The sequence below is a fragment of the Panthera tigris genome, chromosome B3, assembly GCF_018350195.1.
Source record: "Panthera tigris isolate Pti1 chromosome B3, P.tigris_Pti1_mat1.1, whole genome shotgun sequence".
NCBI lineage: Eukaryota > Metazoa > Chordata > Mammalia > Carnivora > Felidae > Panthera > Panthera tigris.
In genome coordinates, this window is record NC_056665.1 from 27,806,722 (window position 1) to 27,832,150 (window position 25,429).

The window sequence follows — 25,429 nt, forward strand, 5'->3', positions numbered from 1 at the left end:
TACCTACTACCCCCCACTAAGTAGGAATAGAAACTTCCCCAAGTTGATAAGGGCATTTATGAAAAATCTATAGTTAATGAATTTAATGCTGAGAGACTGAATATATTCACCCTACTGGAACAAGGAAAAGGATTTCCACTCTCCCCCTTTGTATACAACACTGATTGTAGTCAGTCTCTGCTCTAGATTAAGGAATAGATGATGCCCTTTAAACTGCTATAAAGAAAGACATGTGTGAAATGAGATTGGGGAAAGGCTGTTTCTGCATATGATGGTTAGGAAAGAATTCTCTGAACAAGAGAATGGTCAGAACTCTATAACTAATTGCCTAGGGGAAGAATATTTCAGGCAGATGGCAAATATGAAGTGAGACAAATATCCTGAACCTGGAATATATTTCAGGACTAGGAAAGAAGATGATGAGGAGGCGCCAGGAAGGAGAGACAACGAGGGAGAAAGGAATACATTGAAGAGGTGATCAGGGTTCATACAAAGTTGCATAGGCCATGGTTAGAGAAGTTTAGCTCCTATTTTAAGGTTATAGGGATATACTGGTGGGTTTTAAGCAGAGGACCAGCATGTTCTGACTGGGTTGGTTCACAGGGTGGTTTTAAGAGAGCATCTCTGGATGTCCTGTAGGGAGATGATTCTGGAGGACACAGAAGGTTAGGTGTAGAGGTGGGAACATGAGCAGCCCACTAATATATGGTGCTCATATAATAAACTGGATGTGACTAGGTGGTTGGACCCAGAATGGCCTGGAGTTAGAAATGGCTAAGTTTGTAATGTATATATTTTAAAAGTAGAAATGATAAGCACTTCTGGGGAAGAAGGCAGATAGGAAAACCCTAAATTCACTTTACCCCACAGATACAACTAGGTAACACTCACATCAGAGCAAACAACTCAGAAAGAGGCCCAAAGACTGGGGGAACAAAATGACACAACTAAAATCAGTCAAGGTATTCACAATATAAACAGATGTAAAATATGACACCATATACTAAAACATTGGGGGAGAGAGGAGAAAAAAATGGGTTCAAACTTACACAACCATCAACTTAATATAGATTGCTTATATGCAGAAGATGTTATATACAAACCTAATGGTAACCACAAATCAAAACCTACTGATATGCAAAGAATAAAGAGAAAGAAATTCAAATATATCATTAATGAAAACCAGCAAACCACGAAAGAAAGAAAAAAGGATCAGTGAAAAACCTCAGAAACAACTGCAAAACAACAATCAATTTATGGCAATAAATAGGTATCTATCAATAATCACTTTGAATGTAAATGGACTAAATGCTCCAATCAAAAGACACAAGGTGTCAGAATGGATAAAAAACAAAACAAACAAACAAAAAAACAGGACCTATCTATATGCTGCCTACAAGAGACTCATTTCAGACCTAAAGACACCTGCACACTGAAAGTGAGGGGGTGAAGCAACACTTATCATATAAATGGATGTCAAAAGAAAGCCAAAGTGGCAATACTTAAAGTAGATTTTAAAACAAAGACTGTAACAACATACCAAGAAAGACACATTACAATAATAAAGAGGACACTCCAACAAAAAGATATAACAACTGTAAATATTTATGCACTCAATACAGGAATACTGAAATACATAAAATAGTTAATAACAAACATAAAGAAACTAATTGAAAGTAATGTTAACACTCCACTTACACTGATGGACAGATCATCCAAACAGAAAATCAACAAGGAAACAGTGGCTTTGAATGACACACTGGACCAGATGAATTTAACACACATATTCAGAACATTTCATTCAAAAACAGCAGAATACATGTTCTTTTCAGGAGGGCACAGAACATCCTCCAAAACAGATCACGGAGTAGTCCACAAAACGAGCCTTGACAAATTCAAGAAAATCAAAGCCATACCATGCATCTTTTCTGATCACAACATTATGAAACTAGAAATCAGAAATCATTATGAAACTATAGGAAAAGTCTGGAAAACCACAAATACACGGAGGGTAAATAACATGCTACTGAAAAATAAATGGGTTAACCAAGAAATCAAAGAAGAAATCAAAAAGTACATGGAATCAGGGGTGCCTGGGTGGCTTAGCTGGTTAAGTATCCGACTCTGGATTTCAGCTCAGGTCATGAACTCACGGTTTGTGGGTTCGAGCCCCACATCTGACTCTGTGCTTACAGCATGGAGCCTGCTTGGGACTGACACTCTCTCTCTCTCTCTCTCTCTCTCTCTCTCTGTCTCTCTTCTCTCTCTTCTCTCTCTCCGTCTCCCTCTCTCTCTGCACCTCCCCTGCTCATGCTCACTCTCTCTCTCAAAATGAGTAAATAAACTTTGGGGAAAAAAAAGTACACGGAATCAAACAAAATGGTCCAAAACTTTTGGAATGCAGCAAAAATGTTCTAAGAGGTAAGTTTATAGCAATACAGGCCTACATGAAGAAAACAGAAAAATTCACATATACAACCTAACTTTACATTTAAAAGAGCTAGAAAAAGAACAACAAATGAAACGTAAAACCAGCAGAAGAAAGAAAATGATAAAGATTGGAACAGAAATAAATGATATAGAAACTAAAAAAAAAAACAATAGAATAGATCAATAAAACCAGGAGCTAGTTCTTTGAAAAGATCAACAAAATTGATAAACCTCTAGCCAGACTCATCAAAGAAAAAAAAAAAGCAACTCCAATAAAAAAAAGTGACAAATGAAAGAGGAGAAATAACAACCAACACCACAAAAATATATAAAATTGTAAGGGAGGGACGCCTGGTTAAGCGTCCAACTTCAGCTCAGGTCATGATCTCAGGGTTCATGGGTTGGAGCCCCGCATCGGGCTCTGTGCTGACAACTCAGAGCCTGGATGGAGCCTGTTTCAGATTCTGTGTCTCCCTTTCTGCCCCTCCCCCACTCGCGCTCTGTCTCCCTCTGTCTCAAAAATATATAAACAGTAAAAGAAATTTTTTTAATTGTAAGGGAATGTTATTAAAAACCATATGCCAAAAAATTAGACAACCTAGAAAAAAATGGATAAATTCCTACAAACATATTACCCACCAAACCTGAAACAGGAAGAAATAGAAAATTTGAATAGCCCAATTACCAGCAAGGAGACTGAATCAGTAATCAAAAAACTCCCAACAAATATAAGTACAGGACTAGACAGTTTCACAGGTGAACTCTAACAAACATTTAAAGAAGAGTTAATACCTGTTCTTCTCAAACTATTCCAAAAAACAGAAGAGGAAGGAAAACTTCTAAGCTCATTCTATGGTGTCAGTATCACCCTGATACCAAAACCAGATAAAGACACCACATAAAAAAAGAGAACTACAGGTCAATATCTCTGATAAACATAGATGCAAAAATCCTCAAAAAAATAGCAAAACCAAATTAGCAAAAAATTAGCAAACCAAATTCAACATTACATTAAAAAAACTATTCACCACAAAAAATGGGATTTATTCTGAGGATGCAAGCATGGTTCAACGTTCACAAATTCATCAACATGATATATAAACCATATGATCATTTCAACAGACTCAGAAAAAACACCTGAAAAAGTACAACATCCATCCATGCTAAAAGCCCTCAAAAAAGTAGGTTTAGAGGGAACATACCTCAGCATAACTAAGACCATATACGAAAAAGCCACAGCGAACATCATACTCAATGAGGCAATACTGAGAGCTTTCCCCCTAAAGTCAGGAATAAGACAAGAATGTCCACTTTCACCACTTTTATTCAACATAGTACTGGAAGTCCTAGCCACAGCATTGAGAAAACAAAAAGACATAAAAGGTATTCAAATGGGCAAGAAAGAAAAGCAAAACTTTCTGATTTGCAGATGACATGATATTTCACATAGAAAACTCTAAAGACTCCACCAAAAAAACTACTAGAACTAATAAATAAGTTCAGTAAAATCACAGGATACAAAATTAATGTGCAGAAATCTGTTGCATTTCTATACACTAATAATGAAGCAAAAGAAAGAGAAATTAAAAAAAAAATCCCATTTACAATTGCACCCAAAATAATAAGATACCTAGGAATAAACCTAAGCAAAAAGGTGAAAGACCTGTACTGTGAAAACTATAAAACACTGACAAAAGGAACTGAAGACACAAAGAAATGGAAAGATGTTCCATGCTCATGAATTGGAAGAACAAATATTGTTAAAATATTTATACTACCCAAAGCAATCTACACATTTAATGCAATCCCTATCCAAAGACCAATACCATTTTTCACAGAGCTAGAACAAACAATCCTAAAATTTATATGGAACCACAAAAGACTTTGAATAGCCAAAGCAACCTTGAAAAAGAAAGGCAAAAATGGAGGCATCACAATTCTGGACTTCAAGTTTTATTACCAAGCTGGAGTGGGACATCTGGGTGGCTCAGTCAGTTAAGCGTCCAACTTCAGCTCAGGTCATGATTTCACAGCTCATGAGTTTAAGTCCTTCATTGGACTCCGTGCTGACAGCTCAGAGCCTGGAGCCTGCTTCATATTCTGTGTCTCCCTCTCTCTGTGACCCTCCCCCACTCACACTTGGTCTCTTTCAAAAACAAACATTAAAAAAAATTTTAAATACAGACTAAATTAGAAAGGGCATAAGAGTAAATGAACACAAATAGATGGCGCTTTAAAACAAAGAGAAGGAGGAAAAGAAGAAAAAGAGAAAGGTAGGAAGTATTTGAGAGGCAATAGTTAACATGGAGTCTAAAAGGTATCTAATACACCATGATGATCATGGGTCCATGAAAGAGGGCTAAGGGATTACAAACAGTACAAACTGTAACACAAACAGGTCTGCACTGCAGGTCTGAAACTGCATTTTAAAGGAACATACCACCTATCTGTGAATACCGCCTATAATAACCATTTGAAAACATATTCTAGTAAAATTACTGAAACAAAGCACAATACATAAGTGGAAAAACAGATTACCACCATCACACTTTCACAGAGGAAGAACAGGTGATCCAAAAATTTACTACCAAGAAAACCTAACTTTCAAGTTTGAGCACAAACTGTCATGGACAAGCCGATCCCAGGGCTGCTATCCTGAGCCCACTGAAGAATTGACTAAAGTGTGAGCTTCAGTCAATCATAATGAAAAAAGAGATAGGGCCCCTGGATGGCTCAGTCAGTTGAGCGACCGACTTTTGATTTAAGCTCCGGTCATGGTATGGTTCATGAGATTTAGCTCCATGATGTGCTCTAAGCACAGAGCCTGCTTGGGATTCTCTCTCTCCCTCTCTCTCTGCCCCTCCCTTGCTTACACACTCTCCCTCTCCCTCTCAAAATGAATAAATATTTTTAAAAAAGAGAGAGAGAGACAAAGGACTAGAAGTGAGCATTAACAGAGTAAAAATAAAACTAAATGAAGATTGAATAGAAGTACGGTATGTAATGGTTATTATGCTCTGGTAGATACAGTATAATAACATTTTAATAAAGTTGGGAGAAGGAAGAGAGAATAAGCCAAAATTTTTTTTTTTTGCTATTTCAGGAACTGTATTCATGTTTGCTTATATTAGATTTGAATCCTTAGTCTCTTGTTTCTGAAATGTCAAATAAAGCAAATGAATAATTTTGAGATATTATAATTCTGTCATCCCCTATCTAACCCCCTATCTAACCCCTAATCTAATCTAATCCCCTATCTAATGCAGTTCGGAATTTGAATCCAATGTACCAGTATGAACTCAAAAGAAAGGGGACTGCCCAACCATTCATCCTACCTCTGTCTATTGAAAAGGTCTAGAAACAATGACAGCCCAGTAATCTAAAATGCCTTCTCCACTGAAAGACACCAAGGAAGATTCCAGGTAGGGGGCAGAAACTACATGACAAGCCCAAAGAGTCTTGTTATACCAGACTGCATGGAGGTTATCAATGGATCACCAATGTCATTTCTGGAACAAATTGAAGAGGTTCCTGATATCTAGAGATGGGATAATTTGAGCTTCAACAGAATAAGAGTCACAAGAGATTAAAGCCCATCATATATTTTTAAATCTGTAAGTGCATAACAATATAAAAGAAAAAAAAATTCTGGTCACCTTCAAAGAATGATAGGGAATCAATTCATCCTCTTAAAAATATAAATAGAAGAAAGCTTTTAATCCTGTCTTGCTTATGCAAACAGCACCCCTAGATAACTAACTAAAGGATGAGGGGAAATATCTCTTTATAAAGTATTCCAGCTAATAAACAGGAAAAGAATGGAACAATTAGAATAGCACCATTTTGCAACCCTCAATGGATTAATGGCCTCAGGCTCTGAGTATCAGTAGCTGCTGACATCACATAAGGAAAGACAAGCAGGCACAGGGACACAACCACCAATGGTCTTGCCAAAGGTCTGAACTACTTGGAACTCTGAATCAGGAGAAATTTGCAGAAAGACAAGGATCAAGAATAGGCTGAAGTGCAATAGGAGTATGTAAATCCAGGCTGCAGGGAAGACCAATGGGTTAAAGGCTGAGGTTCCTCAACACATAGATTGCTGAAAAAAAGGAAAAAGAAAATCAAGAACTAAAGTTACAATAAGAAACTTAAAAGATAGAAACTATTAATTAGAAAGAGACTTAGAAGAGGGTACACACCTGGGTAACAGAAACTGCCCAGAAATACAAGTCAGCATTATCTCTAAGGGCAGGCAGCAATCACTTTAGTGGGGACACAAGAAGAGTTTCTGGAAACTGGCACAGGACTTCTTCTAGATCTGAGTTTTGGGGACTATGGCAACCACACCTGATAATCGTTAAGCTAAACATTCATTCTGCATGGTTTTCTGTATCATGTTTATTTTGAGAAAAAAAGTATTTTTAAAAAGTTGGGAAATAAGTCTAAAGCAATTCTGTAGCTTCTTTTCTATAAAATGGTGTACTTCTGATACAATTATAGAAATGAAGCTATTCTATAGGCAGAGATTCTTCCCCCCTCCTCCCCCTAGGCCAGTGCTGAGTACCTGGTATCTTCACTGTTCCACTGGAGGAAGTGTCGTCTGTGTAGGGATGGCTACTCTCCACCACCACAGGCTGAGAGGACAAGCGACCACTCTGCGAGTCTGTGGCCACATCCTCCAACTCAGTGACACAGAGCTCCAGCAACATATCTGCCACCTGGGGGAGGAAGCAGGGACATGATCAGGGCACCAGGATAGGACTTCAGAATTTGACAAATCTAGTTTAAATCAGGGCTTGGTTCCCTCACCTATAACATCAAGATAGCACAGACCTCAGAGGTGCTGTTAAGCTTGTAAGTAGCTGGGAGCTGCCTCACATACACAAGACACTCAATATGTGCCAACCAATGAAACTGTGATCATAACAGTTTTTTATACCAAGACAAGATTACTTCCTAGTGAGGAAAAATCTGCCTCAGGAACAAAAATACCCAGGGCAGGAGCAGAAAGGTGATAAAAATGACCAAGATCCTAGAAGTCATTGGGGGTCAAACAGGAGGGGGCAGGAATAGATAGGAACAATCAAGCCACCCAGATCAAACAGCAGCATAATACCTGAAACAAACAGCTACAAGCACAAACATAAGTGGGATTTCCCTTGACCCAGGACATTAAGGGTCAGCCCCAATACCATCTTCTCTGAACAATCCATAATGTCCTTATGTCATTTTTTTTTAAGTTTATTTATTTTGAGAGAGAGAACACACACAGGGGAGGGGCAGAGAGAGAGGGTGGGAGAGAGAATCCCAAGCAGGCTTGCACTGTTAGCACAGAGCCTGATGCAGTTGTCAAACTTGTGAATAATGAGATCGTGACCTGAGCCAAAATCAAGAGTCAGATGCTTAACCAACTGAGCCACCAAGGCTCCCCAATACTTATTTCATTTTAAAATTTTACTGATTCACACCATTGAAGTGGTAAATACTGGTGATTATAAACTCTTTGATTTCTATTTTTAAAAACAAATAAGAATATGTTATTGTAGCAGTAAGAGCCTGAAAATTTTTGAAATTTAGAGAAAAAAACTATTGTGTATTCTATACTTTCCAGGACTAAATGATTTTTCTCCTCTGTTTTTCCTCACATTTAGATAACAAATAGATGAGCTTAGTAAATAGTTTTGTTAATGACAAACTAATATCACTGCTATCTAGGTAACAGGACTATAAATTCAGACATCTCTCTTTTAAGAGTCCCAAATATTAGGTTGGGGTGACACAAGACCAGCATCTTGCCCCTGGCCAGGATAGTCTGAAGACAATCCTATCTTTGCTTCTGTTTCCCCTTAAACGTAGTGTGCATCACTGGGACACACATGTTGGGAGCATCAAACACCTACCACACAGTCCACCAGGAGTTTTCTGGGCTTCACAATCCTCCTCTGAAAATCCCATCACTCCCCCAGGAGAGGTCAACAAGAAGAGGGTGACACAGGCATCACAGATGTGGCTTTTCCCTCAGAGCACTCAGGGTCCAGTCCCATTTCTCCCACCCACCAGCAACCTGAGTGTCCACAGCCAGTGGACAACGTCTCAGAGCCTCAGTTTCCTCATCTGTAAACAGAGAACATCTACCATCTATACTGAGAATGCACTCACAACTGGGCCTGGCAGATATGTGTGTACTAAATATTGGGCATTATTACTTTAAATCCATGTCCTCATTCATATCCTTTCCTCTCACAAATGCAATAAACTTGTGAAAAAACAAAAACACAAAAAAACAAAAAACAAAAAGCTTTTGCTTGTGGCAATTCATCTTGATTCAATCTCTCAGAATTGTGCCAAGTACCTTGCCTTAAAAAACTAGAAAGTAGGAAACCTACCTCCTGTTCTTCCTGAATATGATTAAGAAATAACAAGCCCCAAACCATTTAATTTACTAACTACCAAATCATTTACTATGTTTTCAAGACCACTCAACCACACTTAAGTATTTTCTCACTTGGGCGGCAGTGATATAAGGTCTAGAAAAACACAGGTTACATTTCTGTACAGAGTTCATGGCATCAGACTCCCTGATGTGGCCAGTTCTAAAAAGGCAGAAGGCCACTGATAAATAAAAGAGTCGTTAGGAAGCCAAAAAGTTTTAGGACTGATCAATCCAATTTCTAAGATGTACTGATATGATGCTGACTTTATACCCTAAACTAACCACATGTAGCTATACACATTTAAATTAGTTAAAGCTAAATAAAATGAAAACTTCAGTTCTTCGGGTGCACTAGTCATCAAGTGGTCAACAGGTACATGTGACTGGAAGCCACTATACCGGATGGCTCAGCTAGCCACCACAGTAGAAAATCCTGATGGACCTCGTGTTACCAAATATTAAAACTATTTTAAAGCATAATGGTTAGGTTAATGTACAGAAGAGTCCATAAATGGACGCAAATATATACAAGAATTTACAATATGATTAAAATGTTTTTCAAATCATTGGGAAAAGGATGGATTATTATTACTATTATTCAATAAATGGTTGTCAGACAACAAGTTTGCCATCTAGGAAAAAATAAAGTTGGATCCCTACATTATCCCTTATATCAAGATAAATCCCAGATGGCTCAAAAATGTAAATATAATAAATGAAATCATAAAAATAATTGGAAGAAACTTGGAAAATTTTCTTTAAATAATGTCACATAGGCAAGCAGTTTTTCAGCATAATACAAAATCCAGAAGCCATCAATGAAAAAAACTGGCAGATCCAACTTCATAAAAATCAGAAATTTCTAAATGGCAAAAAATACCAAAATGATGTCAGACGGCACAGTGAGGACAACCACAGCACACAGGACAGAGAAAGGGCTTGTTTACAAGGAGTCCTTCTGAACTGCTATCTCCTAGAATAAAATCAAGCACGAGAGAAAGTGTGATGCCAACAGTAGCATATCTCTCAGAGAGAAGCCCACGACACCCATCACATGGCTCACCTGTGGGTATGCGGTACCCATGCCAGACAGCACAGCTGACAGCACATCCCTGCCCTTGTCCCCTGCCCGGCTGCACACGGACAACTTCAGCAAGTCCACCATGACACGAGTGTCATCCGCAACGAGCAGACTAGTGAATTCATCCAAGGACTGAGGTTCTGGGCCTGTTGCTTTATTTTGGCTTTCAACATCCTAAAAAGTCCAACAATTAAAATGAGGAATGATACATTATGAAATAGTCACCAGTTTACCCATAAACTCAAAGAATACATGACTACTACTGATGAATAAGGGACTTTCTGAGGCCTTTAGCTTTTAAGAGCATGAAATGCCAGGTTAAGAAAGGACAGACCTCTAAAATTTCCACCACCATGTACTATGCTTTCAAGACCAATTAACTATTTTACAAAATACTGATAATATCTATGAAAAGGCATGCGTAAACTATAAATAAATGACAATTTATACTGTGACCAAATTCGAATCATAGGTGGACGGCCTGGAATGAAGTCACAACATATACAATTTACCCCTCCCTGATTCATAAGATATGCTTGGGAATTTTCTATCAACTAAATTTGTACTTTTACATGTTTTGCCTACATTCTCTATATAACTCTTTCCTAGAATCTCTAAATCGCTTTAAAGTGACTTGTTGGCTGGCACGTAACACAGTATCCATTATCTCTTGTTCCTTGGGTACTTTGAAAATGAAAATAGATATTCTCCTCTTACTTCTCATTCACAGTATGTCAGTTAGAACATACCCCACCTGTCATCATTTACCTCTCCCTCCTCTGTAGCAGGTGAAAGGAGCCCCTTATTTGCCTGTGGCAGCCTCTGACCTTGTGAGGATGTCCCATCCAGCACTGCTGCCTCACAGCCTGCTATCCAACACCTAAGAGCGTCTTGGGGGTTGTAGTGGGGTTTGACTTATAGAAAGGAACAAGGAGCCATCAGAGATGAGAAATTCCAGAGCTTTTGACGTAGAGGGAATGGGAATCACTGAGACCCTGTGCTGAATGGGGAATAACACAGGACTTCTAGTTCCCCAGGCAGAGTCTGGATCATTAGGGGAAGAACAAGATCCCAGATGTGCCTCTCCTTTTCTCTTTTGCTTTCTGGATCTCAGCAAAACTAGTGCCAACCTTTCCAGAAAAAGAAACGAGATAAAGGAAGCACAAGCCCCACATAGGAAACCTAAGGGAAATGTGACATACCCAATGTGCAAATTCCACAGACTTAGGCCCTGGACACCATACTTTTCTGTGCTAGGAACACAGTTCCTCCCTTTAAAGAAATGGACCCTGCTCCTACCTCTGCATGGATTCCCAGAGATCGTTAAGTGTAGTTCATCAGAAATGATGCCATTACAGAATCTCACTCACTGAAGAGCAGCAAAAGCATTCAGTGGAATATATTAACACGTGATTAATACTAACCTAATACTAATATGAAAATTATTTATTTACATTTACATTTTATGTTATTTATTTATTTATTTATGACTCAAACCAAAACTGAAATGATAGGAATTTAGGGGTATAATCTGGTTAGTGCCTATGTCTCTTAAATAAACTGGTAGGAAAGAAATCCCTCTTCTACCTAAAAGCAAAAATTTTATATAATTCAGGATAATTTCTGCATTAAACCTTCACCATAGGAGATCATGAAGTAGGAGAAGCTGAGTCTAGACACCTAATTTATAAATGGCAATCTTTTTATTACCACAGATGGTTAAGAATAATTTCCATAGGACATATTTTTGCCAGTAGTAATAAAATAATAAATCTAGAGTTCCAAATGTAATTGAAAATAATGCATGTTAAGTAGGTGATGGGGATTAAGGAGTACACTTGTTTGATGAGCACTATCATTTATACCTGAAACTAATATTACACTGTTAACTAACTGGAATTTAAGTAAAAACTTAAAAAAAAAAAAAAAAAAAAAAAAAAAACAACGCATGTTTGTCCCCAAAGAAAAAGGGAGAGAGTATGAGCAGGGAGCACCTAAGTGGGGGTGGGGAGGGTGTCCACATGTGGTGGTGGCTGGTGTGACAGAATGGGTCCCTGCTTTGGCAAGCCAGCTTGGGAGGTGAGGGAGTGGTCACAAATCAAGCAGTTGAGCAGAAGTCAAACTGGTTTTGAGCATCAGAAGCTGTGCAGAGAAAAGGGGGTATCCATTGGGGATGACTTCTGGTTTTGAGTGTCAGAAGCTGTGTGGAGAAAAGGGGGTATCCATGTGGGGCAAGGTGTGGCAGCCAACATGGGAGGCTGGCTACCTAAGAGGAAGTAAATAAACTGCCAATAATAGGAATCAGGTTTCTCACTTTCAGAGAAGAGAGTTATAAATACAGAGGGGGAGAAAAGAAGAATGAATCCTGTGTAGGTATTAGAATTGATTGTACTGTTGTGAACCAGTGGTTTTCAAGATATGTAGGTATATAGTGAAATAAATATAAGAATACATATCTATTGTGTGTATATACATACACATACACATTTATTCCCTAGCTGTGTCCACTAAGAATGCTTGAGAACATCAATACCCCAACTTAAATGAGGACATGAAGGCCCAGATCTTGCCTTCTAAATGCCATTCTCCACTAAAAAGAACCAAGACTTCCTAGAGAAACATTTGATTTCTGGGCTGGAGAATAAATCATTTTGTTGAGACTAGAACTGTGTGTTGTGCCAGAAAGCAAGGAAACACGCAAAAAATGAGAACAGGTTAAAGGGACACATAAAATTCTACAAATAGTTAAAGAAGAAGTAACACTAACCCTTCAAACTATTCTAAAAAAGAAACAGTAAAAAAGAACACTGTCCCAACTCATTCCACTAAGGCCAGTATTCCTCAAATACACAAACCAGGCAGACATCATAAGAAAACTATAGATTAGTAGTATCCTTTATGAATACCAGCTATAAAAACCCTCAACAAAATAGCAAATCAATCCAGCAACAAATAAAAGGATTATATACTTTAAATACAGAAAGGGAGAGAGCAAAAATAAATTCTGTGGTTGTTGGACTGAAACTGAAAATGTTTTTTGGTTTTCATTCTAAGCTGAAATAGTGGTTTGAACTACTCATGGTTTTGCTGGGGGTTTTTTCGTTTACTTATTTTGAGACAGAGAGTGTACAAGCACATGCACAAGTGGGGGAGGGGTAGAGAGAAGGAGAGACAGAATCCTAAGCAGGCTCCAAGGTACAATCACAGAGCCTGACATGGGGATCGATCTCATGAACTGCAAGACCATGACCTGAGCTGAAATCAAGAGTGGAACGCTTAACTGACTGAGCCACCCAGGTACCCCTCATGGTGTTTATTATAAAGAAGATGCTAAAAAAAAAAAAAAAATGCTCAGCTGCATGCATGTTTGCTGAGAAGGTGTAAACCAAGAACATCCGATAGCAGTCAACTTACCAAGTTTCCAGATCTTGTTTCTAAACTCTATGATCTACTAAAAGGAATCAGGGATCGTTGGAGAAATGGGTGATTCCAGAGCAGGGACAGGGCAAATGAAAGATAAGTCCAGAACACACTGTTGTACCAAAAAGTAAGGAAGTGCTCAAAGAATTATGGGGACATGTCAGGACAAATGAACCAGCCAAAAAGGTCTCCCAAGGGCCAAGTCTAGGATAATTGGGGTGTCAAATGAGGATAGTAATGTATGTCATTATTGAGTAAAGTAGGATCCCATCCAACTTTATATCATCATAGATAGACAGACAGACAAAGATGAGAAGGTAGCTTCTCACAGAAGAACAGCAACAATTCTATTCCAAAAGGAATGATGAAATCTGAAAAATCATCATGTGACAACACAGTTATAACGAATTCAGCTAGAATCATCAACAGATACTAGAAACTAGTGGGTAAAAATATGATGAGGAACAAGGTACTTATAGGTATTTACAGTCTCAAAGTATCTCCTCATGAATAATTACTAATACACTCTTATTAACTTCTGGTAGAGAAACCTGGCAGATACTCTTAAGTGATAAGAATTAGTATCACTAGTAATGCAGCAAATCAACAATGAACATACCCCAGAGGGGTGCAATGAAAAGAACTCTACATCCTTCGTATGGTGTTTCAGCCAAAAGGAAGGACTAAAGAATGTCCCATATTGAGTACTAACGAGACAACACACAACCCTGAGATGGGTTCTAAACCCATAAAGGACACTATTGGAGCAATGAGCAAAAACCTGATTAAGTCTATGGATTAGAAAGTAATCCTGGATCAATGTAATGCCCTGACACTCAGGAAATACACACTAAAGCCTTGAGGATGAAAGGGGATTGTGCCCTACAGCTCCCCCACAATGGTTCAGAAATGCCAACAACTGGAGAACCTAGGTGAACGGTATATGGTAGTATAATGTGTTGTATTTCTATGTACTATTTCTCCAACTTTTGTGTACATTTAAGATTATTTCCAAATAAAATGTTAAAAAAGAAATCCCTTTGACCTCTTTGGTTTTTGTCATAGTTTCTGCAATGATGCTGGCAGCTCCTGGGTCATCCGTCACTGGGATAAATGGTCTAGAAGAAGCTGAGGAAGCAGATGGGGTCACTGCAGAGGGGTCATGGCATCTTCAGAAGAGATCATCTAGTTTAAAAAGTATACAAGGAAAGGAAAAACTCAGCAACATGGCACACTTCCCACACAATTTCAAAAAGCCTGATCTCAAACCCCTTGGGTCATCTGGAATGTCACAGATGTTATAGAGGTTAGCAAGGAGCATACACCACCAGCTCCAGTGGGGTACAGGGCAACCCTGCAAAGTCAAGCACATTCATATTCCCATGAAAACCTATTAATATTCACAATGGTCACATGAAGATTAAAATGAGCTCACAACTCTTCAAGTTGGGTTTTTCCCCAAAATAGCTTTAAGGTGTCAGAATTGCAGATAAAGGACTATGGATTTGAATTTAGCAACTTTTTAAACGAATAAATCTATTTCTACTTAAGCACTAAAAAGATCCTTTTAAATAAAATATTTTCTAATCCAAGCCAAAAATCACAGAAGTAGGCACAAAAGCACTCTGAATTAGTGGAAGAATGACTTATACTTCTCTAGATACAAAGTAGCTACCATTTCCTTTTTGATCTAATGTTGCTTTATTGCTTTTCTATTTATTTTTACCTCTCCTCTCTTTTCTTGCCATGGATTTGGACTCAGTCTGTCTTCAATATCAATAGCCAGTACACATTCCTCTGCATTCACAGGACTGGCCATAGCAGACACATCAGAAGGAGGTGCCGAGGAGGAGAATGAGGGACACTCCACTGGGGCAATCATGCCAGCTGGCATGAGGGCCCCAACCACCGCATCTCTGTCAGGAGAGAAAGCCAGACCTGTGGTGAACTGCCCTTTACCACTGCAGGACAGAAGAGTCAGAAGCAGGGACAAGCCCTTACTGAATGATGCCCTCATTTTTATAGGATACACATAAAGGAGTTTTGGGAAACTAATGAGCTAATATTCATCAACTAAAAGCTAAAATATTTACTTAAGATCTTATTTATCTGAATGACCACAGTGATGACAGGTGGAAAAATATCAAACATAAAAATCAGACAAGAATAAACCCCTGGATTTCCCTGAGAAATCTTCTAGGGTTATTGTTAGAGGATAATTTTTTATTTACTGAGAGCTGTGTACCAAGGGTGCTTCACACAAAGTTGCAAAGACTAAACATCTTCTCAATGACAGAGTTGGACTTTGGTCTGAAATTAATTTTCCTATGTAATTTATTTCTACTCATCAAGTCCATAACCATGACAGATGGGCAACTTATTCAGACTGAGAAAATAGCAGCAAGATGTTGGAAAGTCAGTATTATCAAAACTCTGCCTCATCAAGTGTTTGAGTGAAGAAGATGACCAGTGGTCTTAAACATTACTGCATATTCGTATCAATACACATCAATATCATTCCTCAAACAGTAATGCTTAGAGTTTACTCACCATAAAGAATAACAAAATGTTTTTTAAGTTTGGATTTCTGATTCCTATTTCATTCCCCATTAAAGAAAGCACAAAGATACCATCATTCACTATCTAAGGGTATATGAACTAAAACTCACAGCATTTAAAGATAACACCACAATGGTCTCCTAGACATATGATCAAACAAAAATACAGAAACTCAAAGTTTACATAACTACAGGATTTCAAAAGTTAGCCAAGAAGCCTACCTGGCATACATGATTTGCAATGCTGTAAGTATATGAGACAAGGCCTGCTGTTTGGCCAGATTTCCATCCAATGACAGAAGAATCTTGGCAAGAGAAGGGCGATTTGGCTTAGAATTATTTGCACCACTGATTTTATTACTGGCAGCAGAAGAATCAGCATCTGAAGGCACACCTGAAAAAGGAAAATAAAGTGCGGGTTCAACTTTAAAGATCAGAGTTTGCTCTATTCCTATTTGACCTTTCAGTTTAGTTCTAAAACACACTGTAATCTGCATTTTGCTATTTCATAGATCAGGTATTAGGTTCATTAATGGTCTCCCAGAGTAAAAACAAAAACAAAAACAACAACAATTATTTATCTATACTTCTAAAAACAAGCTATTTTCATCAAAGATTTGCTATAACTGAAAAAAAAATATGCAGATTTTTGCTAAATGCATTTATTACGTATGTGCTATGAAAATACAATAACTGCCTGTATTTACTTACCACTGAAATGCAAAACAAAAAATAATACAAAACAATGGAGAGAAGACAAGATGTTCACCAATAAATAGTCTTACTAAACACATGTTCCGACTCTTCACTGCCCAAAGAGCTTACAGGCCTCAGCCAAGGGAAGGGAACCAGGTGGAGTACAGTAGTCTATGTGCATAAAGGGGGCAGACCTCAGAGTCAGGGAGGCCAATATAGTCAGAGTTCATAGAACAGAAGCAGAGAGGAGAGAGTTGCCCCGATATTGCTCTGAAGTTGTGCAGGTAACCTCACTCACCCCAGCTGAGGATGCAGCAAAAGGTGATGCATGCCTACATGACAGGAAACTTCCCAAAGTCAAAGAAAGAACTACATGAAAGGACTGGAGGCCCAGCGCACCATCTTGAAGAATACAGAGGGACAAGCATATCACTTGCTCCCGTCAGCCACACAGGAAGACCCCATGATTCATTGGGCAATAAGTAGAGTATTCAGAAGGATCTTGTCTCAGCAGTGGAGAATAACCAGCCCCAAACTAATAAGAGGTCTGAAGCCACTAAACAAATCCAAAACCAAGACCCAAAAAGAACAAAATGTTTCAGAGTAAGGAAGTCAGGAAGACTTATAGACATACAAAAAGCTCTAGCAACATCCAAAGTAAAGTTCACAATGTACAGTATCTAACTAAAAGTTACCAGGTAGGCAGGAAGACAGGAAAATACTAGCCAATTCATAAATATTAAGAAAAATCAATGGATCTAAATAACCCAGAACTGACACAAATGTCAGAACCAGCAGACATGGAAATTAAAACACTTATTATACCTATATTATGTATGTTCAAAAGGGGAAATGGAAATGTGAAAGATATAAAAACACTCAAATCAAATTTCCAGAAAGGAAACTACAATGTCTGAGATTAAAATAGTTTGGTGACATAATCAGCACATTAGAAAATGAAAACTAGTGAATTTGAAGACATAGCAATGGAAGCTATGCAAAATGAAACTGAGGAGAAAAGAAAGCAAAAAATGAACAGAGCACCAATTACCTATGGGACAATTTCAAGAGACCTAACACATAGAGAACCAGAGTTCCCAAAAGAGGAGAAAGAGAAAGGTACAGAAAAACAATTTTTTGAAGAAAAAAAATCTGAAAAATTTCCAGATTTGGTGAAAATTATAAACCCAAAGATCCAAGAAGTACAAGCACAAGATCCATGAAGATAACTGTACCAAGACACATTGTAGTCAAATTGCTCAAAACCAGGGGGATAAAGAGAAAGTCTCAAAACTGTGTGAGAAGAAAGACACATTACATACAGAACAACAAAGATAAGAATAACAGCAAATTCCCAATGAAAACAATGCAAGCTAGAAGACACTGGGTCTTCTTTAAAGAACTAAAAGAAAAAGCTGTCAACCTATAATTCTATACCCAGCTAAAATAAATTGCAAAAATGAAGCAAAATAATGACTAGTTCAGACATTAAGAGCTGACAGGAAAAATCCCCAGCACATCTACACCATAAAACATAAAAAAGGAAGTCCTTCAAGTAGAAGGAAAATAATGCCAGATGGAAACATGGTTTTCCACAAAGGGATGAAGAACCCTGAAAATGGCAACTACATGAGTAAATATAGAGGCATTCTTCTCTTATTATTTAAAACATTTGAACTGATAACCTAATGTTTAAAGTAAATTAATTTTAGGGCCACCTGGGTGGCTCAGTCAGTTAAGCGCACAACTTTGGCTCAGGTCATGATCTTGTGGTTAGTGAGTTCAAGTCCTGCTTGACTGTCAAGCTGTGCTGACAGCTCGGAGCCTGGAGCCTGCTTCAGATTCTGTGTCTCCCTCTATCTCTGCCCCTCCCCTGCTCATGCTCTTGTCTGTCTGTCTGTCTGTCTGTCTCTCTCTCTCTCTCAAAAATAAAATAAGCATAAAAAGATTTTTTTTAATAAAGAAAATTAATTTTAAATGTTGTGATGTTTATAACATACACAGAAATATGACAACAATAGCACAAAGTCTGGGAGGGAAGAAATAGAATATACTGTTATATAATTCATATACTATATGTGAAATAGTGTAACATCTAAAGATAGACTATAATAAGTTAAAGGTGTATAATATACACTCTAAAATAATCAGTAAAATAGCATAGTATGTTAGCACTCCTAGAAAACAAAGGAGAAAAAATATAAAAAATAATTTAATGGAAGGCAAAAAGAAAACAATGAACAATGAGGACTGATAAAAAAAAACAGGATGATAGATTTAAAACAAATACATTAATCATATTAAATGTAATTGGACTAAACACCCCCAGTTAGAGGTTGTCAGCACAAATTTTAAAAAGCAAAATTCAACTATATGTTGCCTAAAGGGAAGTTTCTTTTATTTTTTTAAATATTTTGTAATGTTTATTTATTTTGAGAGAGAGAGAAACAGAGCATGAGTGGGGGAGGGGCAGAGAGGGAGACAATCTGAAGCAGGCTCCATACTCTAAGCTGTCAGTACAGGACCCAACATGGGGCTCAAACCCATGAACCATGAGATCATGACCTTAGCCAAAGTTGGATGCTTAACTGACTGAGCCACCCAAGCACCCCAAGGAAACTTCTTTTAATATAAAGACACAATACGTTAAAAGGAAAAGGATGAAAAAGATATAGTATGTCACAGTGCATGGAATAGCATGGTTATATACTATACAGCACTGATCAAAGAAAGCTGGAGTGGCTATATTAATACAGGACAAATTAGATTTTAAAAACAAAAAACTTCAAAGCAAAGGGATAAAAAGGATAACTGACAGAATGATTACAAAGTCAAATAATCAAGGAGAGCAAAGTAAATGGCTCCATATGAAAAGCAGGAAGATCCTAAATCAATAACCTAAGCTTCTAATATAAGAAATTAGAACAAATTAAACCAAAAGAAAAAGAAACAAATTAACAAGATTAGAGCACACATCACTAAAACAGAAAACAGAAAAACAATAGAGAAAAATCAAGGAAACTATAAATTTGTTATTTGAAAAAAATTAGTAAAATTGATAAACCTCTAGACAAACTGGAAAGAGAAGATACAGTCACCAATATAAGGAATGAAAGAAATGGCATTACTACAGATTCCACAAATATTAAAAGGAAAATAAGCCAATACTGCCAATAAATTCAACAACTTAGATGAAAGGACAACTTCCATCAAAGACATAAATCTTACTAGAAAAGAAAGAGATAACCTTGTATCCCTTAAAGGAATTAAATTTGTGGTTAAAAGACAGAAAGAAACCCCACAAAGAAAACACTAGGCCCATATGGCTTCATTAATGAATTCTATTGAAAGAGTACCAATTATACACAAATTTAAAAGGAAAATGAAACGCAGGGAACATTTACCACTTCATTCTATGAGGTCAGCATTACCCTGACCATGATACCAAAACCATACAGAGACATTTGAGAAGCACAGACCACTATCTACCACGAACAAAGAGGAAAAGGTTCTTAAAAATTTTTTTTTAGCAAACTGAATCTAACAAAGAATAACCCATAAGTCAAAACAAAGTTTAAAAGGGAATTTTTAAAATACATAAAAGTGAATAAAAAAAAAAAACAACATATCAAAATTTGTGAGCTATAGCTAAAAAGCAGTGCTGAAAGGAAAATTTATACTATTAAAAGTTTACATTAGGAAAAATAAAAGGTCTCAAATCAATGAGATGATCAAGAAACTAGACAAAAAATAACAAAATAAACATAAAGCAAGCATAAAGAAAGAACTAATGAAGATGAGAACAGACAGCTAAAAGCAGATAAACAACAGAGAAAAATTTTAAAAACCAAAAAGCTGCAAAACCAAGGGGGTTTATCCCAGATATGGAAGACAGACTCAAACACCTGTACATGAATATTCATGCAGGTTTTATTTGTAATAGCCTAAAACTAGAAATAATCCAAATGTCCTTCAGTGTGTGAATAGTTAAAACATAGAAGAGTACTCAGTGATAAAAAGGAATGGATTACTGAAACATGCAACAACATGGATGACTCTCCAGAGTACTGTGCTGATGGGAAAGGGCAATGTCAAAATGTAACAACATAATGTTACATGAAAAGAGCTGTAAGTTAAGCAGACCCACATGGAACCCCTGATTAATATAAATTGGAAAAGACAAGACTACAGTCAAGCCCCAGTTTCATCTATGTCAGAAAAGGAAACAGCACACAGGAAGGCTCAGGATCTTGCCCCAGTTTATACAGCTGATAAATGGTGAAGCCAGAAGACCACATTTCAGGTAATTACAAAAGCCGATGATGCTGGAGACTGAATGTCCCCTCATGAGTGACAGAGGAGAAAAAAATACATTTCTATTAGAATAAAGAAAGATAAAGTTGCCTTAAAAAAATCAATTGTATTTCTATATATTAGAAAGTGCCAACTTGAGTATTTCTAGATAATACACAAGGAACAAAAATAATTTTCAAATGTCACTTATAACAGTATGAACAATATAAAATACTCCGGGATAAATACGATAAAGACTTATAAAGTAAAACTATAAAATATTGCTGAGAAAAATTAAAGACCTCAAAAAATGCAAAGAAATGCTACATCCATGGATTGGAAGATTCAATATTACGAAGATGTCTGAACTGATCCATAGTCAATGCAATCAAAATTCCAAGAAGGCTATTTCATAAAAACTGACAAGCTGATTATAATACTCAAAACAGCATCTGAGAAAGAACAAAGCTAAAGAATTACCACAGCCCGAATGTGGGTCTTTTATAAAGTTATAGTAATCAAAACAATGTGGTATTAGCATCAAAACACAAAAATAAGTCAATAAAACTGAGCATCCAGAAATAGATCCACACATACACAGACAAATGATTTTTGACAAAAGTTCAAAAGACAATTCAACGGAGAAAGAATAGTTTTTTCAATATATGCAACTGAAACAACTGGGTATTCACACACATGCCTCCAAAACAGAATTTCAATGCACATCTCATACAATATATAAAATTTAACTCAAGATCAAGCATAGACCTAAATATCTACAACTAAAGATCTTACATAACACAGGAAATAAATCTTATGACCTTGAGTACACAAAGGTTTTTTTTAGATATAACACCCAGAGTATGAACCATTTAAAAAAAATTGGATCAAATGGATTTTATCAAAATTAATAATTTCTGCTCTTTAAAACTGACCTGAAGAGAATGAGAAGATAAGCCGTATTTCAAGAAAATATGTGCGAGTCACATATCTGACAAAAGACTTGGATCCAGAATATATAAAGAACATTCAAAACTCAATCATAAGAAAACAACCTAGTTTTAACTACAGTAAAGATAGGAATAGACACTACAACAAAACATATATTTGGATAGTAAATAAACATGATGCTTAACATCATTAGTCATCAGTGAAATGCAAAGTAAAACCACAATGAGATACCACTACATATCTACACAAATCTAGGCTAAAATTATAAAGACTGACCAAACCAAGTGTAGACAAAAATATGGAGGTGGTATTATTATCACCACAGGTGATAAATAACTAATTACAGTATATCCATAAGTGAAATATTACTCAACAATAAAAAGGAAAGAATTACTGATACATGCAACATGGAAGAATCTCAAAATAATTATGCTGAATGAAAAAAGATTTGAAAAGTATATACTGTACGATTCCATTTATATAAAACTCTAAAAAATGCAAATCTATATATAGTGTCAGAAGACAAGTCAGGAGTTGTGGGAGGAAGGGAACTTGAGAAGGGGCACAAAAGATATATCTGTGTTCACTTATCTTGACTCAGTGATGCTTTCACAGGCACAAACATGTCAAAGCTCACAGCAATTACACTTTAAATATGTACAGTTTGTTGATTATACCTGAATAGAGCTGTTGAAAATACCAAGTAGCCCAGCACAGTGCTTACATATGTCAAGCAGTTATTATACAGCACTGTCAGAGTAGACCTGATCATACTATAAGAATCAGCATCAGTACTTCCTTTTAAAATTTTCATTCCAGCATGCAAAAATCAGAGTACCATGATCTTGGTTCAGAATGCAGTTAACACAGTGCTACAAACTCTAGTCTGGTGGTCTTATTAAATATTCTATCTAGAATGTTGCTGTACCATACAGAAGGATCTCATACTAAAAACAATGCTGTGTTACCTAAATATGAAGCACCTAAAGGGTCTCTTGCAGTCTGAAAGAGAACAGGCTCGTGGACAGAGGGTGTTGCCACATCAACAGTAGTCCATGCCACACTGTGTGAAGACCCACAAGCCACTCGTGTGATCTTCTGGCCTTCTAAGCCTTGCACAAGTGTGGGCTTTCTATTAACCGTGGTCGTACCATTGCCCTGTTGGCCATGGTCATTATCCCCCCAAGCATAAACCTGTTACAGGGAACAAAAACAGAATTTTTCAACATTTCAAACATTTTCTCTAAAATTACTTCAAAATTCTTTCCAATGACTATCAATAAGTATCTACTTAATATCAATCCAATGAATTCATCTATTTGGCTTTGTTTTAGGAAGCAGGGAGATTCTCCTCTTCAATAAGGTTCAATACTTATTTTTTCCTTTATTTTGCAAAGAAAAATGATCAAAAACAATATTTTCACTTTTCCAGTAATTCACTTCTTGGCTTTACAGAACTAGAAGGAATAATTTAAGTCATTTTGTTTTAAAAACAGTGTGCTAATTTGTTGTCATAAATGAATTTTTAAAATATAACATTCATGAGCCTGTCATGGATGAGTAATACTTGTCATGAATGACTTTATTTCTAAAATGATGTACGTATATCTCTCCATCAGCTATCAATTTCTAAAGTGAAACACTGCTAACACCTTAGCAGTAGGAGTACCTTCCATGACAATAATCTTTTCTCATTTACAGGTGGATTTTAGAGCAGGAAAACCCACTACTTTGTAATACATGTTAGTCAACAACTCTTTACTGGGTGCCCTGCCCATGCTTACAACTGGACAGATACACACAGGAACAAAATGGGCACAGCCCACCCTCCTAGTTCTTCATCATTTCATTTCATTTCATCGTAAGTTACACTTTTGATACAAGGACTTGTCACCTCAGCTTACCTGCCCTGCGTCTGTGACTGCTAGGCAGTGCAGGGCCCCGACGGCCACATGCACAATCTTCTTCCCTCTCAGCCCTTCCACCACCTGTGGCTTCCGCACATGCACATCAGAGCCATGGCCCAACCTGAAGTAATCCCCCTTCCCCCTGCAAGAAAGTCAACAGTGTGCATTTTAATATATGGTTATCATCAGGTAATGTTCCACAGGAAAACACCCATTAAAGCCAACATGTTAACATCAGACTAAGTGCCTAGGGTCTCTGAAATTATGTTATAAAATAGTATATCATTAATTCAAATTAATTCACTAATTCTATAGTAAGATCCTTAACATATATTGTACAACACTTAAGTTACTGATGTAGATTTTATATAAAGAGTTTGAACACATGACAATTTCAAATGCTTCTTAAAAGTCCTCTCAGGTCTAATTCTTCCTCAAGCTGCCGCTGAGTCATAACACTCAAGCAAAGGCCCATCACACTGTCACAAGGTCACCTGGGTGCCCTACTCCTTTTAAATTTAATAAAATAAGCTTTCACAAGACAGACATGAACTTTTTCAGGATCAAAGAAATAAAAAATCTGCTTTCTGTCCATTTGATCACTAGGCTTCTGGCATGGTAAGGAAGAAGAAACCCTCTATATAAACTTCATCTAAACAGAAAAGACAAGCTGGGCTAAAAATTCTCTACTGTTCTTTCCCAAATGACCGAGTTACAATGAGAAATTTATTATTATAATATTGTCACTAATCCTAAGTCAAAATAAATAAAAGAACAAAGATGACTGGATAAGTAAGAAAATGAAGAGTTAACCATCCCTCCAGGGTAGGCATGGGGTACAGGGTGGAGGCCCACCACTGTCTACATGGACACGGACACATTGATGGGTGACCGGGAGTTTACGTACCAAGTCCATACCACTCCTGACTTGGTGAGAGCCAAGGAGAACTGAGCTCCACACTCAATCTGGCACACACCCTGTCCATTCAGTCTCTCAATGTTCTGGGGAATGTTACAGCCTTCACTTCCTCCTCGGCCCAATTTTCCAAAGTCACCATCACCCCAGGAAAATACCAAACCTAGGTTCAAAAAATATGTACTTCAGGCCAGCATTCATGATGTTCCTACCCACCCAGAAACATAGAGTCTGGCAGCAGCTCACCTTCATCAGTCAGAGCCAGGGTCTGTGCATCTCTACTTCCACATGCAACCTGGATTACTCTGTGACCAAGAAGGACTTTGACCTACTCAATTACAAATTTAAAAACAGAATCAAGCACAGGCACTGAAAAAACAAGGGAAATTTTTTCCACAGACTGAAAGCCAATAATGCACATGTCTTTATGAACTTTCCTAGACTCGAAGCTTATCTTCTCTTGAAATCAGCAGATGGTAAGTTTTCTGTAAGCAACAAAAATGTGTATAATCACCATTTTGGGCTTCAGTTGTGTTGTATTATCCCCATGTCCCAACCGGCCGTACTCTCCAAGGCCCCAGGTGTACAGCTCCCCACTGGATGTGAGGGCTGCGCTGTGCGAGCTGCCACAGGCAATATCTCGGATACGCTTGGTTTTCAGGGCCTCTATAAGCCGTGGCTTGTCACAGTTCCTAAAGCAAGATAAAATAATATTCCCCATAATTGATCAAGTCTTTTTAA

General features: G+C 37.3%; 1 protein-coding gene across 1 annotated transcript in view; it reads right to left on the minus strand.

Moving 5' to 3' along the window:
* The window catches only part of HERC2 (HECT and RLD domain containing E3 ubiquitin protein ligase 2), a 268,303-nt gene that overhangs the window by 42,033 nt on the left and 200,841 nt on the right, over positions 1–25,429 (minus strand). The window contains 11 exon segments of the mRNA XM_007098938.3: positions 6,998–7,151; positions 9,930–10,121; positions 14,413–14,522; positions 14,525–14,552; positions 15,094–15,283; positions 16,148–16,319; positions 22,834–23,059; positions 23,770–23,914; positions 24,680–24,851; positions 24,935–25,016; positions 25,203–25,380. Coding sequence (XP_007099000.2) covers positions 6,998–7,151; positions 9,930–10,121; positions 14,413–14,522; positions 14,525–14,552; positions 15,094–15,283; positions 16,148–16,319; positions 22,834–23,059; positions 23,770–23,914; positions 24,680–24,851; positions 24,935–25,016; positions 25,203–25,380 — 1,649 coding nt within the window.